At 36.6% G+C, this 24,120-nt stretch overlaps 1 protein-coding gene across 1 annotated transcript in view; it reads right to left on the bottom strand.

The window, feature by feature from the left end:
- Nucleotides 1-17,167, bottom strand: part of inppl1 (inositol polyphosphate phosphatase like 1) — a 45,680-nt gene extending 28,513 nt beyond the window's left edge. Inside the window, exon 1 of the mRNA XM_015386178.1 lies at nt 16,730-17,167. Within this exon, the coding sequence (XP_015241664.1) occupies nt 16,730-16,905 (176 nt within the window). The 5' untranslated portion in view covers nt 16,906-17,167. The remainder of the gene's footprint in view (nt 1-16,729) is intronic.
- Nucleotides 17,168-24,120: the final 6,953 nt, after the last annotated feature.

The following is a 24,120-nucleotide window of genomic DNA, read 5'->3' as shown; positions in this document are numbered from 1 at the left end:
TTACTGTAGCACATGATACAGTAAAACACAACCCCAGAGGTTAATCACTGAACCGTTAAAGGGACGGCAGAAGAGATTTAAAGTGACTACATTTGCTCAAAGGTTTGGATTTAAGGTGTTTTTGGCTTAAAACAACAAGTCTGACCACTCGACCAACGACAGAGATCAATGCTCTGATATTACAATGTGCCCGCACCCCCGAGCTGGAGAGTAATGATTTACATGTCTGCAGCTCGGGTCTGCTCAGTCGACCAGACACAAATGTCCAATTTGCCAGGCAAACGCTGTGGTCTCTGTCGGTTGGTGCAAATATATAAAAGTGCATTTTCACAATTTCAGGCCTCATCCTGGCACTTTATGCAAAAATGCTTGTGTGATCCTCTTAGATTCCTGTCAAAGCTGTCCCTATTTACTCATAACTGTGAACATTATTCAGCAATACAATGTTTTCCTTGTTTTGTTTTTCAGGTGACAGGAACTAAAATTAGGACTTGGATAAAAGAGAGATCCAGTTAGCTCACAGCTTCAGTAATCTTGGTGTCATGATGGACTCAGACCTGAACATTCAGAGGCACATAAAGGCAGTTACTGTCAGCCTTTCATCACCTGAAGAACATTTCCAGGATTAAAGGACTAATGTCCAAGCAGGATATAGAAAAACTCATTCATGCATGTATCTCTAGTAGAATTGATCACTGCAACAGTGTCTTCATAATTTTGCCAAAGAAGTTTATCAGAAAGCTGCAGCTGATCCAAAACACTGCTGCCCGTGTTCTCCTTAGAACTAAGAAAGTAGAGCAATCGGCCCAGTTCTGAAATCCTAACACTGGCTTCCTGTAGCTCAGGAAATAGACGTTTATAAATCACTGCATGGATCAGCACCATACATGGCTGGTTATACTCCCTGCAGCAGTGAGCTTGTTGCAGATATTTTTGATTTATGCCCAATATTGAAGCGTGATCTGTGCTATGTTATTCCACGCAAGAGGGACAATTGCGATCTAGCTGTGGGTCTAGATGCGTCTGCCGCTATGAGGAAGTAGTAAAACGCAAGGGGCAAGTTTGTGCGACAACAGAGGGACATGAAGACGAAAAAGAGCAGGGATCCAGGTGGAAAAAGGGTCCCAGCGTTCTCGTGCACCTCCCTCTTCTAGCTGGTTCATCTTCACAGGTCGTTTTCCGCAATGGTGGTCATACAAACAAAACAAGCCTGTAAGGTACCAAACAGAAATTATGCATAGTGTAGAGCAGATGTAGATTTCTCCAATTAGAGGCCTCCTGTCTGCGGCCACCTTCAATTTTGGAGAGGTGCAGCTGCGAAAGGGGCGGGAGCACATTTGCGCTCACTGCGACACACACAGACGACCTGGTTTCTGAGTTAAAACCAGCCTTTATACATGACCACTCAGGTCTTCTAGTTCCAGCCTACTCTGCCCACCCAGGACTAGAACCAAGCATGAAGAAGAAGCATTTAGTTCCTATTATCCACTAATCTGGAACAAACTCCCAGAAGAATCTAAAAGTTCTGCAAACCTGAATTCCTTTAAGTCAAAGTTAAAAACCCATTTTTGTTTAGAACTTCCTTTGACTATCAAAGTTAAACTGTTTGCTTTACAAACTGATTCTGCTTTTTTTTCTCCTTCTATTTTAGACTTTAATTCACGTAGGGCACTTTGAATTGTCTTTGTACTAAATTATGCTATAAATTTTGTTTTGTATACACTGTGTAAACAAAAAGACAATAAATTTGTCTGAGCCAAATAAACCTGCCTTGCCTTGTGATGCTCCGAATGGTGGAAAGCTGGTAAGAGAATCTCAAGATATGATTACCTGGTTAAGATAATTCCCTGTTTCACTAATTCAACAAAACAATTTTTTCTATTTACAGCTATGCATATTAAGAATATGTAACACTAACCCTTTAAAAAACTTAAAACATTTTAAAAAGTTTTATTTATTTGTCATCTGCTGCTCCATCTGACAATCACCACCTGTTTAGGACAAAGGTCAAGCAACGCAGTGCGACATAAATTATATTCTGACAATTGTTGACTCTAGGAAAGAAAATCCATTTCTATTGCCGTCGATGCTGATAAACAAACAAAATAAACTTTTTTGAATAGCTCTGACCAAACTAGCAGATAAATGTAGGGCTGAGTGATATGGCTGAAAACATCTATTATGTTATAAGAACAATAACAACTGATATCAGTGGAAAACTATTTTTTAACCCATTTTAAAAAATGACAAGGAGACATAAAGTTGAATTGAAATTGTAACCCTAAACTTTTTGAAACGTAACTTTTGAAAAAAGGTAATCGCTTCTATGAACCATGTTTAGCTTGGCAGTAAAATTATAGATGTAATGAGTCAGCCATAAATGGACAACAAAATGTATTCTTGTGTTCATTTCATGCATAAAAAAAAAATAAAATAAATAAAAACTTAAAATGCATTGACAAACGGCAACATTTCCTTTTCCAGTTTTAAATCGTGGGCGACCTAAACAGCCCAGTCAGTTTTCTGTTTGGTTACAAAACTACTACCTGCTTGTCCTTTTATGGTCACTGGTCGGTCAATTGATTACACCACAGGGAACAGATATTATATGTAAAAGTGCTTAGAAGATAAAAATAGAAGTTTAGCAAAATAAAAAATCCGCTGATCTGAACTTTGATGGTAAAAGTCAACTGGTGCAATTTTGCAGAAAACTGTGACTGTCCCAGTTATATATTTATTTTTATATTCTGCACTAAAAAAAAGGACTTTTACGAGCATGTCTAAATTAAGATGACCCATATGTGAATAATTAAATGCAAACAGCACCAAGAAATTAAAGATCCTATAAACATTTTTTACAACTTTTTAGAATAGATCAAAGAAGCAACGTTCAAGCTTGTTTTCTCTCTGAGCTTCAGACTTTTCCTTAACCTACAGCAGAGCTGCACCAGAGGCTCTATTAAGTCAGTGGTTAACAGTTAGAGTAGTAGTGCAGCTTTAAACTGAGGTTAGACGGACATGATGTGGAACTTGGACCAGAAGTTCCCTTGTTGAACTGATTTTATACACAGCAGCAGGTTTTTTTTGGCACACTAATGCCAACAGTACTTCCATGTATGAGCTCAGAGTAGCACTGTCAACAAGATAAATATTGGCGATGCATTCAAGAGCACAATGCACTGGAGGTCCCCTGGCAGCGAATCCACATGCAGGCGTCACACAGCTGTATACAGTGGGGTTTGTGTGTTTTTTCCTGCTGCTGATGAGATCCTCTGCAGCTCTGTGGATTAAATGCTATTGTTTCTGTGGCTGCAGAGTTAACAGGGGGAGGGAGACGGAGAAGCAAGGTTTATTATGAGATAGACAGTAAACTATAGGAGTTTACTGTGTGGCTGCTGTCAACAATAGTTTGTGTCATTGGCTACGATGGTCCTACTGGGTGCGTCTGGTACCCATCCTCTACTGAAGAGAAAATTCTTCTGTTTTTTGTTTATCTTCTATTTAATCATAAAATCAGAGTTTTTAAAACTAACATAGAAAACGCAGTATAAAACGGCAGTCCAACTTTATTAAGTGATTAACAACCAGACCTTGTGAGACAAAAGTACTTAATTTTGAATAAACACATTAAACAGTGACGACCTTAAGTAAGCAAAGAGATCTCAAAAATAAAACCCCAACCTTAAAGGGAAACGACGTTTTTTGTTTTGTTTTTTTACATTGGACCTTGATTTTACATTATTACATCATGTTCTACTCACTCATATGAGTTTTGTGTCATTTGGAGCCGTTCTGAAGATATTCCGTAACCGCAGTTGTCTGGGGGACAATGATTCGCCTACATGTTATGAATGCTGGCGTACCAGAACTGATAAATTATGAACAGTTTAGTTTAAGCCTTCAACTAGTTGCCCATAGAAGGTCGTTACTTGGATAACCTAACGGAATATCTTCAGAACAGCTCCAAATGACACAAAACTCATATGGGTGAGTAGAACATGATGTAATAATGTAAAATCAAGGGTCCAATGTAAAAAAACAAACAAAAAACTGCGTTTTCCTTTAAGGAGGTCTAGGGCTGCAACTAACAAATATTTTGCAAATCGATTAATGTGTTATCTATTTTTTAGATTAATAGAATAATAATTGAATAGTCAAAGGTTCCTTAAAGAAGATTTTTTTTAAACTTAAAATAGGTGAAACTAAAATTTTTCCACTTGAAGAGTTCTGGATAGGGCATATTGACAGACAAAAAAATATTTCATCTTAAATTCAAAATGTTTATATAATTGTTTACAATTTTGATATAATACTCTGTAAGTTAAAAGCATGTTTTACAGTCTCTATACTCCAGTTAACGATTAATTGATTACTACATTAGTTGAGGATTATTTCAATAATCGATTAATCAGGATTAATCCGATTAACTGTTTCAGGAGGTCACGACTTCCATCAGATTTGAGAGGGTTACAACACAAATTCTAAGAAAATGACTCATCAAGGTGACATCGAACAGGAACAACATGTAAATGACTCCTTAAAAACCAGTGTTCATAAGGCAAGAATTAGACTGGTAAAAAATCTGATTCATGGGAGCATTTGGTCTATAGGCCAAAACACAAAGGTTCCATGTCTAATAAATTAGCCATGAAAACAACTCAATGATCCTCAAAGAATTACAGTAAAATAGGAAGGTCTGTTTCCCATCATATCTGGCATAAAACTGACGGTGTTTTAGAAAAACAATCCAGTTTTAACGACCAAACATTACGGGGCTGCTTTGTCCCCTATCACCCTTTTTCAAGCTTTAGTATCTTGCTGATTGGGAAATAATCATGCACCATCATGGAGGACAGACAGAGAGCGTCCAAATTCCTTCATTTTTCCCTTCAAGGAGTTTTAATGCAGCTCACCTCAGGAAGCTCTACCTACCAAAAAAAAAAAAATATTCCTTTAAAAATGTGAAACTACACTCGTTAAAGGGGCAAAGATGATTAAATTCAGTATATAGGCCCCCCTTAGAATATTTACCTATTGTTTTTTTTGTTCACTGTGGGATATATAAAGTTCAATTATTATTATTATTATTTATTTTACTGCTACAGCTATGCATATTTACTCATTTCTACAGAAGCCTTGTCAGTGTTTTCCCTCCTACTGGGTCAAAATGTCACAGTTTTTATGCAACAAACAGGTGAAAAAGAACTGAATTTCTAAGAGTAGATGGATGAGGACAGCAGCTGATGGTGGAGAAAATAAAGTTATTGTAAAAAAAAAAAAAGAATAGGAGTTAAAACTTTTTTATGGGTATTTTGCAAACGGAGAACTTCTAACTGAATCTAAAAAATGAAACGTTTGTGCATATTCTAAGGGAATATTTCTTAAAATAAATGTATTTCCTCTTTGTTTGAGCAGCTAAATGAGAATATCTGCCAATAGGATGAGTTTTACTGCCTTTAAAATGAGATAATTCGATATTATGCACTTGAAATATGATAGTGGAGTTGCTATTCTCTTGTTTTAAATGTGATCTTGTTCCATTGGGCAAATTATATAATTTACATGCTGAAAAGAAGGAAAAATTGCCCTACAACACTTCAATGTTTGCAGTGTATGATACAAGAACTAAACCTAAACAAGATGGGTTGTTACCTTCTTGGTGAGGAATGCTATGACAGAAATATCTATGCTTCAAACACACAGAGTCCTGACACGCTGAGACGTGCTGTAGATATACGGAAAACCACAATCCTGAATCTAAAAATAGAAAACAATCCAACATCTCTAGCAAATAGATGGGCTTTTATTGTACAGTTTAACTGCTGCCTGGAATAACTCTAAAAATAGACTCACTGTGTGGCATTGTTGCACTGAGTTAGATTTTAAAAATTTTACGGAGTAGGTTTCATGGAGATTGTTGGTAGAAAATCAAACAAAAACTAAATGCTAACCAGTCAGTTTACATACAAAATCAAATCAAGGGAAGTTTATATAATTCCTCTGATTATTAAATGACCATCGTTGCATGCAGATGCAGAACACTTTGCAGACTCAAATGTATACTGAGAGGAAGTGAAAGGCCAATGCCTTCAGAAAGATCTCAGAGTCAGCGTCGTGCCAGAATACACAACACTTCCTCCACTGTTGACCTCTCTGAAACCAGTAAAATAGGAAACAATCAGTGATCTAATTAAATGTTTTTAAGAGTTTAAAAAGAGTTTAGACCTTCACTCAATCCCAATTAGTCCGATTAACAAGGCAGTTAATAAGCATCGGATACCTGAGTTTATTAAAAAACAACTCGAGGGTCCGCTGCTCCACCCTCTTAAAGATAAAGCTGCTTCTTCTGGCTTCTTGAAGGAAAACAAAGGAGGAGAAAACATCCCACCCCAAGTTCAGGAATGGGAGTTTCTTAGTCTGTTATTCAGTGTGGATGTTGTTATTCAGAGAAGACTAGAAATGAGTTATTTAAGGAAAAGTTAAGTTATTTTTTTTATTGCTAGTTTATGTTATGAGAGAGCAAAACTTTCCGATGATAACAGTAAGCCTATAGACTAAAGGCCAATTTATGCTTCTGATGCATAGCCTCTGCAACCGTCAAATCTAGTCTCTGTGCACGACCACGCCTTCCCGCGCAGAGGTTCTGCAACCGTCGTCATGCACCCCAAAAAATCCTGACATGTCGGACGGTCGCAAACCCGCGTAGACCTCAAGCGTGGTGTGCAGACAAAAAGCAGCTGTGATTGGTCCTTGGTATGCCTTTACGGCTATCTGTGTGGTCGTCCTTCTCGATTCGGTCCCGGGGAGCGCCATTTTTTAAAACTGAGAAACAACTACTGTACAATGGACAACTACGACAAAAGGTTAATCTATCTTTTTGCAAACTCCATTAACAGACTCTGTTCTTCTTCGATGTCTAGCAACTCTAGATCCATCTGTGTGACCGTGATATCATGCAGACGCGCCATTTTTTGTTTTGGAAGATAAATACTCCCGCCGGCATTCTCGAATAGGCTTCCCCTTGCGCTTTGGCGCGAAACTGCTGTGCGTCCCTAGAAATTCCAGACCGACTGTGAAGAAGCATACCAGCAAAACTGGTTGACCAGACCCAAGCGATATTTGATGTGTGCGATTGCAGAAGTCTAATCTGCCCTTAAGTAGAGGTTGTTGTGGTTCATGCATTTAAACATTTCACCCTTAATATAGCATTTTGGATTTGCTGCCGTTATGCCGACGAGATATATTCTATGAAGAAAAAACACAATTTCAGTAGTTTTGACAACATTTGATTATCATATCTAAAATTACTTTGACTTTGTTTCCCGTATCTGTACAAGATCATGAAGGTTCAGGTAACTCTAACTGATTAAACTGTGTAATTACTGGCAGTGGAGATTATCTGGGTAACCCAAACCCACCAAACTCAGCTGACTTTGGTTTTAGACAGAAGAGAAACAGAATGACGAGGTGCTTCTTGGTCTGCTAGTTCTGTTTCCTCACTACAGAGCTGTTTCAGTCAACTATAAAAAGCTCTGAGGCTGCCTGTAAGGCCGATCGTCATGCATCAACAATCCCAGGAAAATGAAGTCCCATCGGATTACTTGATTCAAATAATGATGCTCTCACTTTTTTCCTCTTTTTTTTTTTTTTTAACAGTTTTTCAGTTTTGGTTGTCATACAACAAAATGGTTACAAGGTACTGAAAACCACATGTTAACCACATTGTGTTTCTTACCTCCTGCTGCTGCTCCAGAAGCTGCTTCTCTACCGTAATCTAACAAATTAGTTTTATTCTCACGTTAAAGATTGCAGCTGAGCTTATACTATTTTTTTTTAATGTATGATAACCAGTCAGAGGATAAGTCTAAGACAGCTAAATACTTTCTTTAACAATTTTGTTTGTGGTTGTTTCTGCTGTCAGCTAAACTGAGTTGTGTGTGGCAGACAGACCGGATCAGATTAGATCAATCTAAAACTACAGGAAGAGAGAAACAGTTCACTCTTTGAGGTTTTTTCACACGTTGTCATATTATTTCATGGATTTCTATGGATTTCATTATTATTTTATGTGCTGAACTATAACTAATTTTAGAGTATTTTACAGTAAAGGGCAAATAGTGCTTGGATGAAAGCAGGAAACATTGTATGACGCATCTGTGTGTATCCTTCTCTGTAAAAACACCCCTAGTGTCGGTTCAGAGGTCAACTGATAAGCAAGTAAAGCATCAGAAATGCTTCTTATTTCCTGGGAACCGACAGAACAGTGATTATAAAAATAATGACAAAATAAAAAAATAAAAAAACATAGAAACAAGGAACACAGCAGACAGGTGAGCAGGATCTCATATAATAATAAAGTTTTAAAGTTTAAATCCGTTTTAAGTCATAAAACATCTGGTAAGGTTTAAGCATCTCAGAGGGATGTTCAGTCTGAAACAATGATGGTGGCCCAGCTGCCCCCCAACATGTGCAACAAAGAGTTATTCCCACATTTCATTTTAGCAGCAGTGTACCGACTAGCAAAAACACTTTTATTTTAACTTTAAAAAAAGATAAAATCAGCTTTAATTTTACTGTTATTTCTTGGATTTTGTAATGGCCAGACATGATTGAAGTTCCCGGGATGTTGAGAGAAAAAGCCTCTATAGATAAAACCATATTAGTCAAAATTAAGTTAAAATAAGTTACTTTAGTAGTAAAAAACATGTGTGTGCAGGACTTTAAATGCGGTTATATTTAATTTCATGTTTTAAATCATATAAAAGATTGTCTGTGCTTTATATTGTGACTCAGAATTCATTTAGATTAGATAAAAACTAAGTGTATGCCGATCTGTTCTGACAAAACACTGGTCAGTTCAACTTTGGCTGGATGATGAGTTTCTAACACTGGTAGTAGAAGTGAACTGGAATCTGTCCTCCATTGGAAAGAGGATCAAACACTGATCTGATTTATATAGGTAAACATACATATTATGCTCTCCAGTATACAGTAATGTAGTACTATGAGTACATCATAATAATCCCAGTAATATAAATACCTGTTTTTGTTCTTTTTTGTATGTGAAAAAGGTAAAAAAGAAAAAAAAAAGGGGTCACAGGAAGACAGAATATTCTGTCTAAAAAAAATAAAAATATAGGCACCAAAGACGGAGAGGAAAATCTTTCTTTTACGAAAAATGAAAAAACAAAAACAAAACAACATTACATGCATTATGTTCTGGAAATAACTAGCCTTATATTTATACATAATAAAAGAAAATCCTATATTGAAGCAGGAATGAGTTCTGGCACACACCGTATTTCTTATGCCTTACATGTTTTAGTGCATTAAAGGGCTGGAAAGACGCATTTTCACCAGCAGAAGGGGTGAATAGTCCTATAAAAGCGTTTTAGTGACAGCTGCTGTGTATTCATTAAGCTTCTGGGCTATTTACCGCATATCTTCTAAAGCTGAATCCCTTTTCTTTATCTGCTCTAAGGTCACTTTGACCTTTTTTTGTTTTGGATCAACAAAAAAAGTTGTACATTTTGCAGTATTTTAAAGGGTAAGAGACACAGGGATGGTAAAAGAAACTTTTCGGTATTAAACATTAGAGCAAACAAAAAAATCAGGCCAAAAACCACAGGATGTCACAGCAGCCCTTTAACATAGAACACTTAGTGCCTTTTTACGCCCCCGGGTGACACAAAAGCTTCATTTATTTTTCCTTAATGCAGCAAAATTATTAAAAAGGTGAGAAATGAGAGAGGGGAGACATGATCATCTTTTCCATCCAGCCTTAGAAGTGTTGGGACAACACAGCTCATTCCTGTTCCAGTAATCAGTTCTTTAAATACTATTTAAAACAAATATACCCCCGTTGATACTCAGACACAAACATTCCCTCTGACATTCAAACAGACAGGACTGACAACTTATTTATACACTACACATCCTACACATTTTTCTTGGTTAACTGTGTTGCATATTTGATTCTTTTTAAGAGTTTTTCATGTTTTAGAATCTGGGTTTTTCTTTAAAGGGTGTTTTGCTTTTTTCTACATTTGTTTCTTTTTTTTATTTCTGTCAGCTGCATATTACAGTACATGTGCTTGGAGTCTTTGCAAAACTTAGTTATAATTCCACAATGACAAAAATGTGACATTTTTCACTTTAGTATTTCTCTGTAGCTTCCCAGATCATACAATACTGGTCTAAGGGCATGAGACTGGCATATTAAAGGAGACTGGAGCAACTTTAACTCCTCCCAGCCAGTAGGTGGCACACTTGAGTCATCCAATCTCGATCCAAATGTTAATCGTACTACCCTCCAGCTGGCTGCTAGTGTCAGTTTCACTACCCGATCCGTACCAGAAGCACCATTCTCACCATCAGCTCATTTGCAGATGCATAACAACATTGCATGTCCAATGATGATGTCAGACAAACAGTTTAACGGAGAAAATGTAAAAAGAATCAAATTGTCTCAGAAAAGTCATAAACATTTATAAAGATGTGTGTTGGCATTATTTGGTGACTTAATGATAGAAATAAGTAATTTTAGTACCATAATTATATTATTTAAGGAAACCCGGGTGTATATCTGGTTGCGAATGCGTAAATGAGCTGATGGTACACATCATGCTTCCGGTACAGGTTGGATAGTGACAGCTAGGTCTGGATGTTAATACTAAACATTACCAAACATAGTCTGATGTTTACACTTGTTTTTCTTCCTTTTTTGCTTTGATTGACTTTTAGAAATTAAATTCAGAGAAGAGGCCAATTCTTAGAGCCATTCTTAAAGGCGGATTAGACTTCTGCAACCGAAAAAAATCAAATGTCGCTTGCGTCTGGTCGCGAACCAGTTTTGCTGGCATGTTTCTGCAACATCGGTCTGAAATTAATAGGGACGCACAGCAAATTCCCGCTAAAGTGCTAGGAGAGCCTATTGGAGAACTTGCGAGAACTTTGGCGGATGGTCACGAGAACTTATTCAGCGGCACCGGCGGGAGTGTTTATTATCCAAAACAACATGTCTAAGACATCGTACAAGTGGTTGTACTTCCGAACCTCCTTGATCAACCTTTCGTCGTGGTTATCCATTGTTGTTATTACTCCTCGGTTTTTTAAAAATGGCGCACCCCAGCACCGAAAACCAGAGAGGCATACCAAGGACCAATCACTGCTGCTTTTTGTCTGTGCACTTTCGCTTGAGGTCTGCGCGGGTTTGCGACCGTCCAACGTGTAGTCTGGAATCTGAGACAGAGACAGATTTGATTGCAGAGGCTATGTGTCAGAAGTATAAATTGGCGTTTAGACCAATGACTTAGGCCTGAGTTACATCCATTGTGACTTTAACCCATCCCAATTCCTATTGGTGCAGAATCCTTTTAAGTCGACGTTGGCCTCATAATCAGAAATAAAAGAGTATATATTTTATACTCGTCAACATTTATAAAAACATTTTTCATATACAATCTTCTTTCAGTTCATTTAAATTATCCTCTGCAACTCTAGACATTCTGGGGATGTAATATTTTAGAAAAATGACAATGTTTTAATAAAAAATTGAAGCTAAGAGTTTAATGCATTGCAACATTTATTTATCTTTTGTATGTATTTTTTCCCAATTTTATTTTTAAGCATTTCAAAAGTTATATTTCCAACAAGCTTTAGAGCTATGAGGTTATGTAATATACAGAGCACTCTCTGTTGCTTTACCTTTTTAAATTTTTTTTTTCAGTCCTGCTTACCGACACAAACTTATCATCATGAGTATATTTATAAGACATATTCAATTATTACAGGAAATTATGGAATTTAAAGAAATTTCTTTAACTTTTCAATTGCATGTTTGTCCTATATATTAAAAAATGAACATTATTTGTTATTCCATGTGAGACTCGGTTCCCAAGGAGCTTTGAACTATAGATAACGGTATTAACACATTAATTACAGAGTTAAAATCTTTAAATGATAAAGGACTAAATTAAATCTTTTATCAATTATGTTTTATAAAATATCGTTTTATAAATACCTTATTACATGTAACTATAAAAACTTAATCATAATTGCATCAACAATTATTTGGGAGCATTGCAATGTTTCTTCTTGGAAATTTTTAAGCAAATGAAAATTCAAAGGTGATTATTTTTGTGGTATATTAGTTAAAAGGTTTATTCAAAAAGAAGTGGTTAAGGCTAACAGTAAAGGAAGGGTGTGTTTTGCTCTTGAAAAAGTACTTAAGACTGTCTTTCAGGTTCATTATTATTATTAGAGTCTAAAGAGAATGTAAATAATGGTCTGTTATATTAAAAAAGCGACCAGTGACAGGAAGGAAGAGGAAGGAACACATCCAGGAACTAATAAAGCATTAATGTTAGGAATGCTTTTGTTGACAAGGTGATGATCCACAAACGTCCAGGAAATCATCATGTTTCCAGTGATTTACGAGCCGTAATTATAGATAAAAGGCAGGCAAGACCTTTTTATAATAACATTCAGCTGTTGCATATTTACAGGAACACATCCTCAAAATCCCACATAATAAAAAAAGTGCAATTAATGACAACTTTTTCATATTATATACATAATAATTTGTAACTCGCTAGATCTTTTCTTGCGGTGAACAGTTTCTGCTCCAACAGCCAATAAAATAACAGCCCTGCTAATGTGTTTGCATAGATCCATTAAAGTATGGCACAAAATGTTGGTCTGCTGATGTATAAACACGCGACACTCGACAGAGCATGGGTTAAACTATCCGATAGGGGATGTAGGTCAAGCCAAAGTCAGAACACTGAGTCACATGGCTCTGTGTTTCCTGCATCTGTGCATTCTTTTCACTTTGAGTTGTGCAGAGCATCCTTTTAAGCTCTACAAGTTAACCATCCTGCTGCTGCACTTTATTTACCGAGATATGGTTGATTTCGGAAGTAAACAAAATGACCAGCAAAAAGATTTATCTGCTCATCAGGAAATCATTTTAAAACTGGGTTTAAGTTGCTGACTGGAAACTGGAGCATGTTGGTAAAATGCTATTTCTGTAACAAAAGGAGTATTTCATCACTTCCCTGAGCAAACAGGCCTCTAAGTGCAACTGAACAGAGAGATTGAGCCTTATGTGCAATGTTTTCTCTTTTTACATTCCACTTTGCAAATATACAAAATTATATCATATCTCAAACTAGAAAAACTCAGAGTTTTATTTTAATAGGTAGTTAAAAGGGTTTGTGCTACTTCATAATAAAAGCAAATTAATGAAGAGAAATAGGAAAGAGACTGCTGACTGCTCAAGGGCGTAGAACTACAATGGACAGAATATTTTGCATCACAGTACGCAGTATCACAACAGTATCACCATCACCCAGATGGCATGCAGCTATTGAAGATTCTAGTAATAGATCAGTCTACATTTTATTTTATTTTTAAAGAAATCTATAAATAGATCATTTAAATGATTTACCTCTCCTTAGTAAAGAAACAAATTTGGAAGAAAAAAAAGATATTTCACATTCTAGACAAATAAAAATTGAAATTCAGTGTTCACAACATTAAATTTACTTATTAAGGCCTTTTTTATTAGTTTATTTCCTAACAACATTTTTGATCAAAAGATAAAAAACTGTGTTGCAAAACTGGCTTATTAGAAGTCTTTTTTTTTTTTTAAAGAATTAGTGTCTGGTCAAGCTAAACTACTTGAGGAGTTTTGGATTGAGCATATTTACAGACAATCCCATTTTTCACCTTAAATTTATTCTTTGCTCTGTTTTGGCTTAAATACTACTCTAAGTGAAAAATTATTTCAATTAATGTTATGTTTTAGATTCTCTACAATCTGGTTAAAAATTTGCTGACAAATATTTTAATAATCCGATTAAATGTTTCAGCCTAACCTACCAGTCTAATATCTCTATAGAACACACTCCTATATGTAACGCTTTGGCTTCGAACTCTTAGAAAGACTTAATATGTGTTTTTACTAATTTTTTCTTTTGAACAGAAGCATCACCATCTTAAAAAAAAACTCAAATCAGATTCCACTGATCAGATGCAGGAAACCTTAAGGCTCTGCTATGGGCCGCTTTCTTTTTCTGTACACAGAAGTATTTAAATAGATCGGTAATACATTTCATAATACTTACAAAGAATTCTGTGAATACAACTTTAAGCTGTATTTTGTGATTTTTCAAATGATAACAATTACTCGATTACAACAGGAACTTACAGACTAGTTAAAAACTAACATACATCAACTATCAGCTCTAAGCAGAGCTGCAGAGAGCATGGTTCCCTTAGATCAGATGATTTCTGACAGAAAATGCAACTGGAACAAACAGGAGCTCAAAGTGATTCTGCTCTGATGCCACAAACCAAAATTCACTTTTAGCCGAAGGGACCACATCTACATAAGGCTCAAGCGGATCATTCACTGATGACCCTCAGCTTTCTTTGTATTTGTTCTAACGAGCTTCTTGTTTCATTCAATAATCAACTATAACTATTATTATATAAGCATGCTTTCCCTTAAGGCTTTTTCAAATTAGCGATGTCCCGATACAACTTTTTCATTTCCAATATGATACCGATATTTATTTTTGAGAATTGGCTGATAGCAATATTGAGCTAACACAATAATAGTATGAATCATACCAGCTTTTATTCCTTATGTTATACTCTAGAATGTTAGAAAGGCTTGATAAAGTAGTATCACACTAACAGGGAACAAATGTCAACAATAGGTATGAAAACAAATGAGTTACAGAAACTTTTTCAGAAGCAGAGAATGTCTATCAGCATAAAAATATAGGAGATTTTAGATGCTGGATGGTAAAATGGTCAAATTTGTTTTATGGCTAATATTGGACCAATATCCCTATTTTAAATTAGCCTGGGTGCCATTCCGAACTTAGTCCTGCCCACAAGGTTTGAGGTCGGGAAGTTCGGTCTGGCATTGCTCAGTAGTAGCGCGAGTATGATCGCCCACTCTCTGGCGATCCAATCAAATTTGACAATTTATACAATTGTCAAATTGTATAAATTGTCAATCAAATTATACGATGATGGACAGTTGATCAACAGTAACGTAATCAACCATGTGACCAAAGCATGCTTGGGTGACAACAACAATGGCTGCCGCTGGTGAGTTGAGGTGAGTAGATTCTGCTATTAGGTCTGTTCTAGAAGATATCGACAGCAAATAAATTTTAAAAGAGGAATAGAGAAACGCAATCAAGGCTCATCTTCTTATTCTAGGCGTGCAACTGCACGCTTTGATTTTTGTTGACAACAACTATGCGTGGCTTAACATACGTCACGCACTCCGTTGCTCTTATTGGTTGTAGGTCTATCCAATTGAGAGGCATTTTTTTTCCTGGTTCGTTCAAAACACGCCCCATAATCACAGCTCTATGGAGCAGTATCAGACTCATATTCTGACTAGAATTGAGTAGGACTACGTCAGGCTAATTTTAAATACCCCTTCTTTTTATTTAAAATTGTTCTAAAATGTTCAGATCTCAATCTCTACTCAACTGATTGCTGAATTTCTACCAGATTTGTCTGGAAACAACTTGGTGGATGAAAAGTAGCAGATTCACTAAAACTCAATCCCAAACCTACTGAAGAGGATTAGGGCCACTGAAAAAACAAAACAAAACTGATTTTTAAATTTTATTTCAGCATATTGTAAGAAAAAAGTCAGAATTTTGACTTTAAGCTCAGACTTTGGACTTTTTTCTGAGAATTTGGACTTTAATTTCAGAGTTCTGACTTGTTTCTCAGAATTCTGACAGCTAACAAACATGTTAGCATAAAGCCGTAGCCATGTCTGTTTTGAAGACTAAACTAGACTAAACTTCCATTAATGCAATAACATCACCGGGGACCACTCAGCCATGTAAAAAGTCACCTAAATCCATTATTTTCCACCAATATGTTACTGGCCCTCCCCAACAACTCACATCTTTGTCAGTGAAGCTGAGTGCTCCCACATATCTTCCTTCATGGTGCCCATCTACATTAAGATCCACAACTCTGAGATTAAAGTCAAAATTCTGAGAAAAAAGTCATATTTCTGAGAAAAAAAAGTCAGAATTCTGAGAAAAAATGTCAGAATTCTGAGATTAAAGTCAGAATTCTGAGAAAAGAAAAGTCAGAATTCTGAGATTAAATTTAGAATTGTGAGAAAAAAGTCAGAATTCTGAGATTAAAGTCAGAATTCTGACCTTTTTCCTCATATACTGAAATAAAATTTAAAAATTAGTTAACTTTTTTTTTTTTTTTTTCAGTGGCCCTAATCCTCTTCCGTGCAAAACACAATGCCCATAAGAATGTAAATAATCCCAGAGGGTAAATTAGTAATTTTTGAAACTATTCCCCTCCCCTCCTATCTACAGCAATCTCCAGAGCCTGCAGCAAAGGATCCTGAAAGGAGAAAAACGGCTCTGCAGGGAACCACATCCCAACAGGGGCCATGCTGGAGTCTCACTGCTCTTCCTCTCTCCCACTCATTTTCCTTCAAGGAGAAAGTAAACACAGACTTCACCTACAGTTTCATCACATTTTCTGCAGCAGGGTGGGTTTATTTATAACTACTACAGCAGAGTTTTGCAGGGTAATAACAGACTGGAGCGTCCTTAAAAACTACTGATTCTCTGAGGACGTGTGTGTGAGCTGGTTGTGGGTTCAAAACACAGTTTAGGTTAAAAACAAAGGTAAACAAAGCAAAAAAAAAGTTACTCACAGCACACACAAAGCGTAAGCTCCGTTGACACTCTCGCTGTCCCGCACCAGAAAGCTGCCGTCTCTCCCCGCTCGGGCGAGCAGCTCCTCGGCCGCAGCTCGGCTCAGGTCCCGGTGGTACCACATCGGCGGAGCGGGCCCCAGCGGAGAAACCCCTCCGCCTCCTCCCCCGGCCATGGCCACAGCCCTTCAAACCGGGTTCAACTCGAGCCGCTTCCCGTCCTCTCCGACAGAGACTTATAATAATAATAAAAAAAACAATAATCCAAAAAAAGGGAAGCTGGGAGGCGGAGAGAAGTTACCGGGATCCCAGCGGAGGCAGCGGCGGAGGCTACAGGTTGTTAACCGGTAAGGTTAGTTAGTTCCCCTCAGTTCCTGAACGGCGCACCACCCTCCGCTTTCGCTTCCCAGTCCCACGGAAATCATGCTATGTAAATCCACGCAGGACCCAAGGCAGAGGCAGTGGGGCTCTTCAACACGCAGCAGCCGTGGCGTGTCAAAATAAAGCGCTTCCTGCTGTGGAAGCGCTTTATTTTGGAAGCTGTGGCTGCAGGGTTAGTGAAGGGGGAACTGGTGGCTTCCGGTCACATCTAGTTCCAGTCAGCATGACTTCAAATTAGGAGGGGAACAGGTGAAGACAAGCAGAGGTGGGGAAGGCACTGGGTCACTACCTCTGAAAATCATTAAAATAATAGAATATTGAAAATGAATTTTAAAATACTATAGTTTTATCATTTTTATTCATTGTATTTTCCAATGACTGGAAACCAAATTGAACATTATTGATCTCACATTGGAGAAATCTACCTCTGCATTTAACTCGTCCCTTTGGGGAGCAGTGGGCTGCCATTGTGCGGTGCCCAGGGAGCAGTGTGGGGTAAAGGGTCTTGCCCATGAACCCAGAGTGGAGGCTGTGCAGAGGCCTGGCCGAAAGTGGATAGGCACCAGAACGTCAGGGTCAATCAATACTGTTCCAACAGTAAAATTAATGAGCAAAACATCCATATTTTCTAAATGAAGACAAAGTAAACATCCCTACAGCCTTTGCTAACAAATAAACAAATATGTTCAAACATCTGTGCTTTCTAGATAAAAGGTATAGTGGATAATATTCTCTCAGGTTTGAGTTCTGGAGCAGACATCTTTTCTATTGTCATTACTTACCTACTTTTATCAGTAATCATTCTGCATAAAATTGATATTTATAAGTACTAATATCGACATAAATTGATTATTTAATATGTTTTATTAAAATTATTTATCTGTCATTTCACTGAAGACTTCTAGATGACTTGCAGAGACACATCAATTTCTCTTTACCCCATAAAACACAAAATCTGTTTCTGCTTGAATTCTGTACTTATCATCTTTAATGTTAGTATATTGATGAGCATGATTCACCACAGTGTTTTTGTTGTCTAGTAATTGTTAATATATGAAAAATTTAAATGTTTTGAATATTCCACTTGAGAATATTACTGTTGCCACCATCTGCATTAGAGTGAAATAAATTGTAGGGGTGGTCAATGATTGGCTAAGGGTGGTCATGGCCACCCCTGGCCCCCCATCTAGCTCCGCCCCTGAGGCTGTGGGGATTGAACTGGGTACTTCCAACCTTCTCAGAGCACAAGCGCCCTTCTCTAACCACTTGGCCAAGACTCCCCACAGTTTCTTAGAAACTGGGTTTCTAAGAAATATTTTATTTTGAGTTTTATCATTTTTATTATAATTGTTATAATAAATCTTATCTTATTTCACAAGAAAGACTGATGACTTAAAGTTGTCTTGATGACAGCCAGTTTTCCCCTTCACAAGGATTAAAAAAAACACAAATTCCTTTTATCGGAAAGCTTAGGGGAAGGAGAAAATGTTGCTGAAAAAAGGAGCACAAGAGGGATTGATGTGACACCACCTGTCAATCAATCCAAGAGACGTAAGAAAATGGCAAATCTTTGGTTGCAGTTTGTACCAAAAGTGAAATTTCCCTCCTCCTCCTGCAGGAGTTGCACCACCTTTGCTCCTTCATTTTGCATTATAAAAGCATTGCCTTCATAGTTATGATTGACAGAAACAGTTATAGGTTATCAGACATCAAGTAATGATTATAAGAACCTGTCAGTCAGCTGGTTTTAGTCCACTGTGTTTATCAGTTCAAGGTTAGTGAAACCATCAATGAGGAAATTATAGACCATTTAGAAACATAATAAATATAATCTGTTTGTTGGAAAATGCCCTCTGTTTGATTTGGAGAATAAAAAAACATTAGTGAGTCTATAGAGAGTTACCAAATAGATGCAATATACCAGAACCAACAATCAGAGACCATTAAAAAGTTGTTTCCGCTGGATGATCACCTTCACGTTAAGCTGGATCGGTCCTGTGATTCATTTTCACTTGAACCTGTACTGAACTCAGATATTGGACAGCGTTGACTCTCAAAGTTGGGGTCATGACCCCGCTTAGGGTCCTTGATCTACCAGTATGGAGTCTTGAGACCCTCAACAGATATGAAACTAAACAATAAACTGCTTAAAGACATATAAGAATCCCTTATTTGTGGGTGGATGCTGTTTGTAATATTATTACACCAGTTGATTTTATAGAACTGTTTGTACTCTCAATCAACAGAACATCTATTTAATTTTCCAACAGGGTGACATTGCAGCATTTTATTAATCGTCTGTCAGAAACTTTGTCAAATCTCTCTCAGAATTTTAGAATTTTCCTTATGTTTGACCTAAAATCGTGAACATAAAAATGAACTGAAAATGACATCCCTCTTTACATAGTAAAATTGTTATTTTTTATGAATTACTGAGATGAATAAACTTAAAAATGATACTTACATTTATTAGGTTTTTGCAGCTTTTCATCCTCTACTCTTTAAACAGATAGAAGAAATATTTTTGTGTTAAGTAAGGTTGTTGCTTTTATGCAAATTATTTTTCATTACCTTTAAACAAATATCATGTTTGCATTGGACGGTTATTTACATACAAGCCAGTGATCATATACTCAGGAATGCTGCAGGGTAGTGAGATGAAGCTGGTAAAGCAGGCTTTCCAGGCCTCTGTACACATCTAAACCCAAAGAAATATGTTCTCACTATTTTTTGTTCATATTCATTTTATCTAAATTTGTAGTAAAACAAGATTTGCTGGGATTTGCATCTCATCAACCTTGGGTTGCACTGTGACACAGTTTTGTCCCACTGTTGCCATGTAGCAACAAGATTCCGGGTTCAATTCCCGGCATGTGGTCTTTCTGCATGTTCTCCCCGTGCATGCATGGGTTCTCTCTGGGTACTCCAGCTTCTTTTAAAAGTCCAAAAACATCCCTGTTAAATTGCTTCTCTAAATTGCCCTTAGGTGTGTGTGTGTTTGTGTGTTTGCATGATTGTGTCTCTCGGTGCAACAGACTGGCGGCCTGTCCAGGGTGTACCGTGTCTGAGGGGATGGATGGACGCATTAATCTTTTAAAAGCTGGGTCAATTCAGCATACCGTCTAATGAGTGATCAATAGTTTCAGAAAACAACATAAAGAAAAACAGGAAAAAAAATATTACATGATATTTGTTCTATTAATCAAACCATTATCACCCAAAATTTCCAAGCTCTGAGAGGAATAATAAATATAATAACACATGTTGGATGAGAAGCCTTATTTGACCCATTATCTGTTTTGCATAATTTCAGAGTTGCTATGATTACAGTAACTGTACCAAAATAGCTCCACCTACAGCAACAACACCTACAAGCAGATAACACTCTGTGGGGATAACGTAATGCATTCCAAATGCTACACTTTCACTTTCATATGTTTATTGCTGCTTTGATTTTTTTGTGTACATGCAAACATTATTGAATGCTTGCTCTGTAAGATATAGGGCCTTAGATCTCTTGCAGGAATCAGATTAAAAACTAATTCAACAAAATCCGGAGACCCAGATTACAAAGACCGTCTTTGCCTAAATTAGCCATACTGTCACTGTCTACAACATTTTTAAAAGTTTGAACCATGTTAGGCATTTTCCAAGTGAAAATCTGTGATAATGTGTACCTTATTTTTTTGTTATTCTTTAATTAGTATGCATTTCCTTCACTATCCTGCTTTGGTTGTTGTATTGGAAGTATCCCAAACCTATTTTCCAATTTAAATATATTATTTAAAATGACTATCTTATGCTAAACTTGCTAAAAATTCCACGCCTAATTTTAATCCAATCCTAAAATTATGTATACACTTGAAAAAAAAATACTTTGGATCAGCTTTAAAAAAAGTACTGTGATTTGGAATTACTTTATCTCAAAACAGAATTTATGAGATGGTCGAAAGTATAAATTTTAATTTATAAGAAAAGAAACAAAATGGATTCATACAAAGTAAAACTATAATTTAAAACTATAATTCATAACAGATCATAAAAATATTTTATGCTTTGCTATAACTTTTAAATTTGAAAAAATAAAAATAAAAATGTTACCATTACATACAATTATTAATTTACTTTGTAATAAAGTATTGACAAAAATTTATAATTATATTTATTGCAAAGAATAAATACAGAACTTTGGTCCAACTATATTTATCGACCACAGACACAGGATTTATAATTCATGACAACTTGGACTGGTCTTTTAGTTTTTAGAATTTTAAAAATCAATACTTGTGTCCTGTGTACTTTACATCCTGTCAACTTTGAAGAGTAGGCTGAAAACTTTCCTTTTTCATAAAGCTTATAGTTAGAATAGCTCAGTTTGTCATGAGTATCTCTATAGTTATGCTGCTATAGGCTTAGACTTCTGGAGGACATAGGGACCCCTATTTCATCATTTTGCTTCATTCTTTCTCTATTCTTCCACTCTGCAGAATCTGTTAGTTTAATCTCTAACGTTATGCTCTCTCTGCTTTTTCTCATAGTAGCTTTGCCTCTTCTCTTCCTGTTTGGCTGTGACACATCTGTGGAGAGAAATATATCCTGTGTTGCTGCCATAAACACCTTAGTTTGAAGATGTTCAAGATTGGCCTGGTTTTCAGTGTAGTCCTGTTTCTTTGACTGTGACTGGCTGGATGATCTCTCATTTATCCTCTGACATGGGAGCTGTCTCAGAGCTCGTCTGCCTGGCTGTGTGTTTCCTGGATGAGGCCGCCTTTTACAGTTGCCTTTTGTAACCCTGCTTCTTTCTCCTTGAACCCCAGTCGGCCTCGGCAGATGGCCGCTCACACACAGCCTGGTTCTGCTGGAGGTTTCTTCCTGTTAAAAGGGAGTTTTTCCTCTCCACTGTCGCTATAAGGATGCTTAGTGTGAGGGATTGCCTTCGAGTCAATGAGTTGATGCAATCAACTGGTTTTCCTTAGATAGAAAACTTTGAATCAATTTGACTGTATGATCTGGAGACATTTCTTGTGAACTGGCTCTATGTAAATAACCTGAATTGCATGAGTTGAATTAAAGAACCTGAAATGCCTTCAGGTTTCTTAGAATCGTCCCCATATGATATCTGAGACATTCCACTTACCGACTACAATTCCTGCCCATTATAAACATTCTTCTTCTGAACCTGTAGAGACTTCATTAGCTGTAACTGCAATCTTTCTCATGGTGTTGCAGTGATGGTCACACCTATTTTAAATTAGCCAAGTAATGAGGTCACATTCACGTGAGTTACGGCATGTGAAAGGATAAACCCATAATGACACAATTACCTTCTACTGAAGTAGATATTTACTTGGAAACTAATTGTGTCAGTTGATTTTTTTCCATTATAAGGGATTTTTAATTCCAGGTATAGTGAAATTGTTGGTTTCATACCACAAATACATTTATTAAGTTGTAACACCATCAAATTTTAAGTTGACCAAATCACATGGACATTTCAATTCTTTTAAAGTATGAAAAAAAATGCTTCCAGTCAATTTTAAGGTATTTATCTACTCTACGTTGGTAAATGCCATTGGCAAAGCCTTCAATAATGCCAGAGGGATTTCCTCTGTGAGTAGCTATAAGCCGCTGGAGAGGCCTGGCTCCACCAGTTTGTCAATATATTCTGTAATCCAGTTATGCAATTTTATTCTTTCCCAGACCACACGCAGTTACACATGCAGAAGGTGTAACTGCCAAACTGAGCGCCGGACTGATAGACCGCAAGAATGAGAAAAAACATAAACTGGCCTCTGATATGGATGATTCAGCCCTTTTCCACACCGGGAGGTGGTTTGAATAGTCACGCAGACAAAGTGAGTAAGAAGTCAACATGCAGGGCGACTGTTTTGTGTGTATGTGGGTGTGTGTGTGTGTGTGTTCATGTGTGTGTTTGTTGCCAAAGACCACAGAGAAGCTGAGTATTAATAACAGCACAGATATTTATGGTTGCGGCATCACTCTGTCCAAATATGTCCGAATATGAGTTGAAAATTTGTGGCCTATTTCAATATTTCTGCAGACAGAGAACAGCAAAAACCAAATAAACCGATCTACTTTTTAGATAAAATGCCTAACATATAACTGGTTTTGTGTTCATTTGTTTGCCTTCAGATCATATGTGTGTTTTGGTTTGCCTTTGGTTTGATGGGTCGTTAAATGTGATCATTCATTTGTGAACTGTCAACCTAAAACATCCTTGTAGTAGGGATAGATATTTGAAATACAATATAATAGGATAGANTTAAATGTGATCATTCATTTGTGAACTGTCAACCTAAAACATCCTTGTAGTAGGGATAGATATTTGAAATACAATATAATAGGATAGAAAATCCCTTTATTGTCCCACAATGGGGAAATTCTGGTGTTTACAGCGGCAAAAAGATAACAGAAAAAATGGTCACACAAATATGGACCTTAGAAAAATGTATAAGAATAACATGATATTGAAGAGTTAAAAGATAAACAATTAAATTCTGTACTGTAAAGTGTTTTAACAATATAAAAATGTTGCACCTGGAGAATGAATAACCAATATACAGCTATGGATATTTTTACAGTAATGGATACATCAGATTTGTGCAAAATGACAGCAACATGTTATTTAACTGAATAAGGTAGAAACAGTGCAAAATCAGCATGAATGTAACAACTTACTGAGGTTTTTGGGAACGGTGGTGGTTATAGAGCAGCGGTCACCAACCTTTTTACAGTTGAGGGCTAATTCAGGGGTACTGAGTCAGAGGAAGGGCTACCAATACTGACCTATGAATTGCAAGGGTCAACGTTCACCTAAACTTCATACATTATAAACATATCTTTATCGTTTCTTTAAATTTAGACATTTTCATTTTGAAATCTCTATAAATGCTTAAATGCAATATATGATTAAATGATGAAATGTTCTATAACTGATTAAAAAAGAAGAGCAACAGAATACAATGAAATTTCAAACGTAGCTCACTGTT

Source organism: Cyprinodon variegatus, unplaced genomic scaffold (assembly GCF_000732505.1).
Source record: "Cyprinodon variegatus isolate N-32 unplaced genomic scaffold, C_variegatus-1.0 Scaffold358, whole genome shotgun sequence".
Taxonomy (NCBI): Eukaryota; Metazoa; Chordata; class Actinopteri; order Cyprinodontiformes; family Cyprinodontidae; genus Cyprinodon; species Cyprinodon variegatus.
Note: the sequence above shows the minus strand (reverse complement) of the source record. Positions and strands in the feature narration are given on the sequence as shown.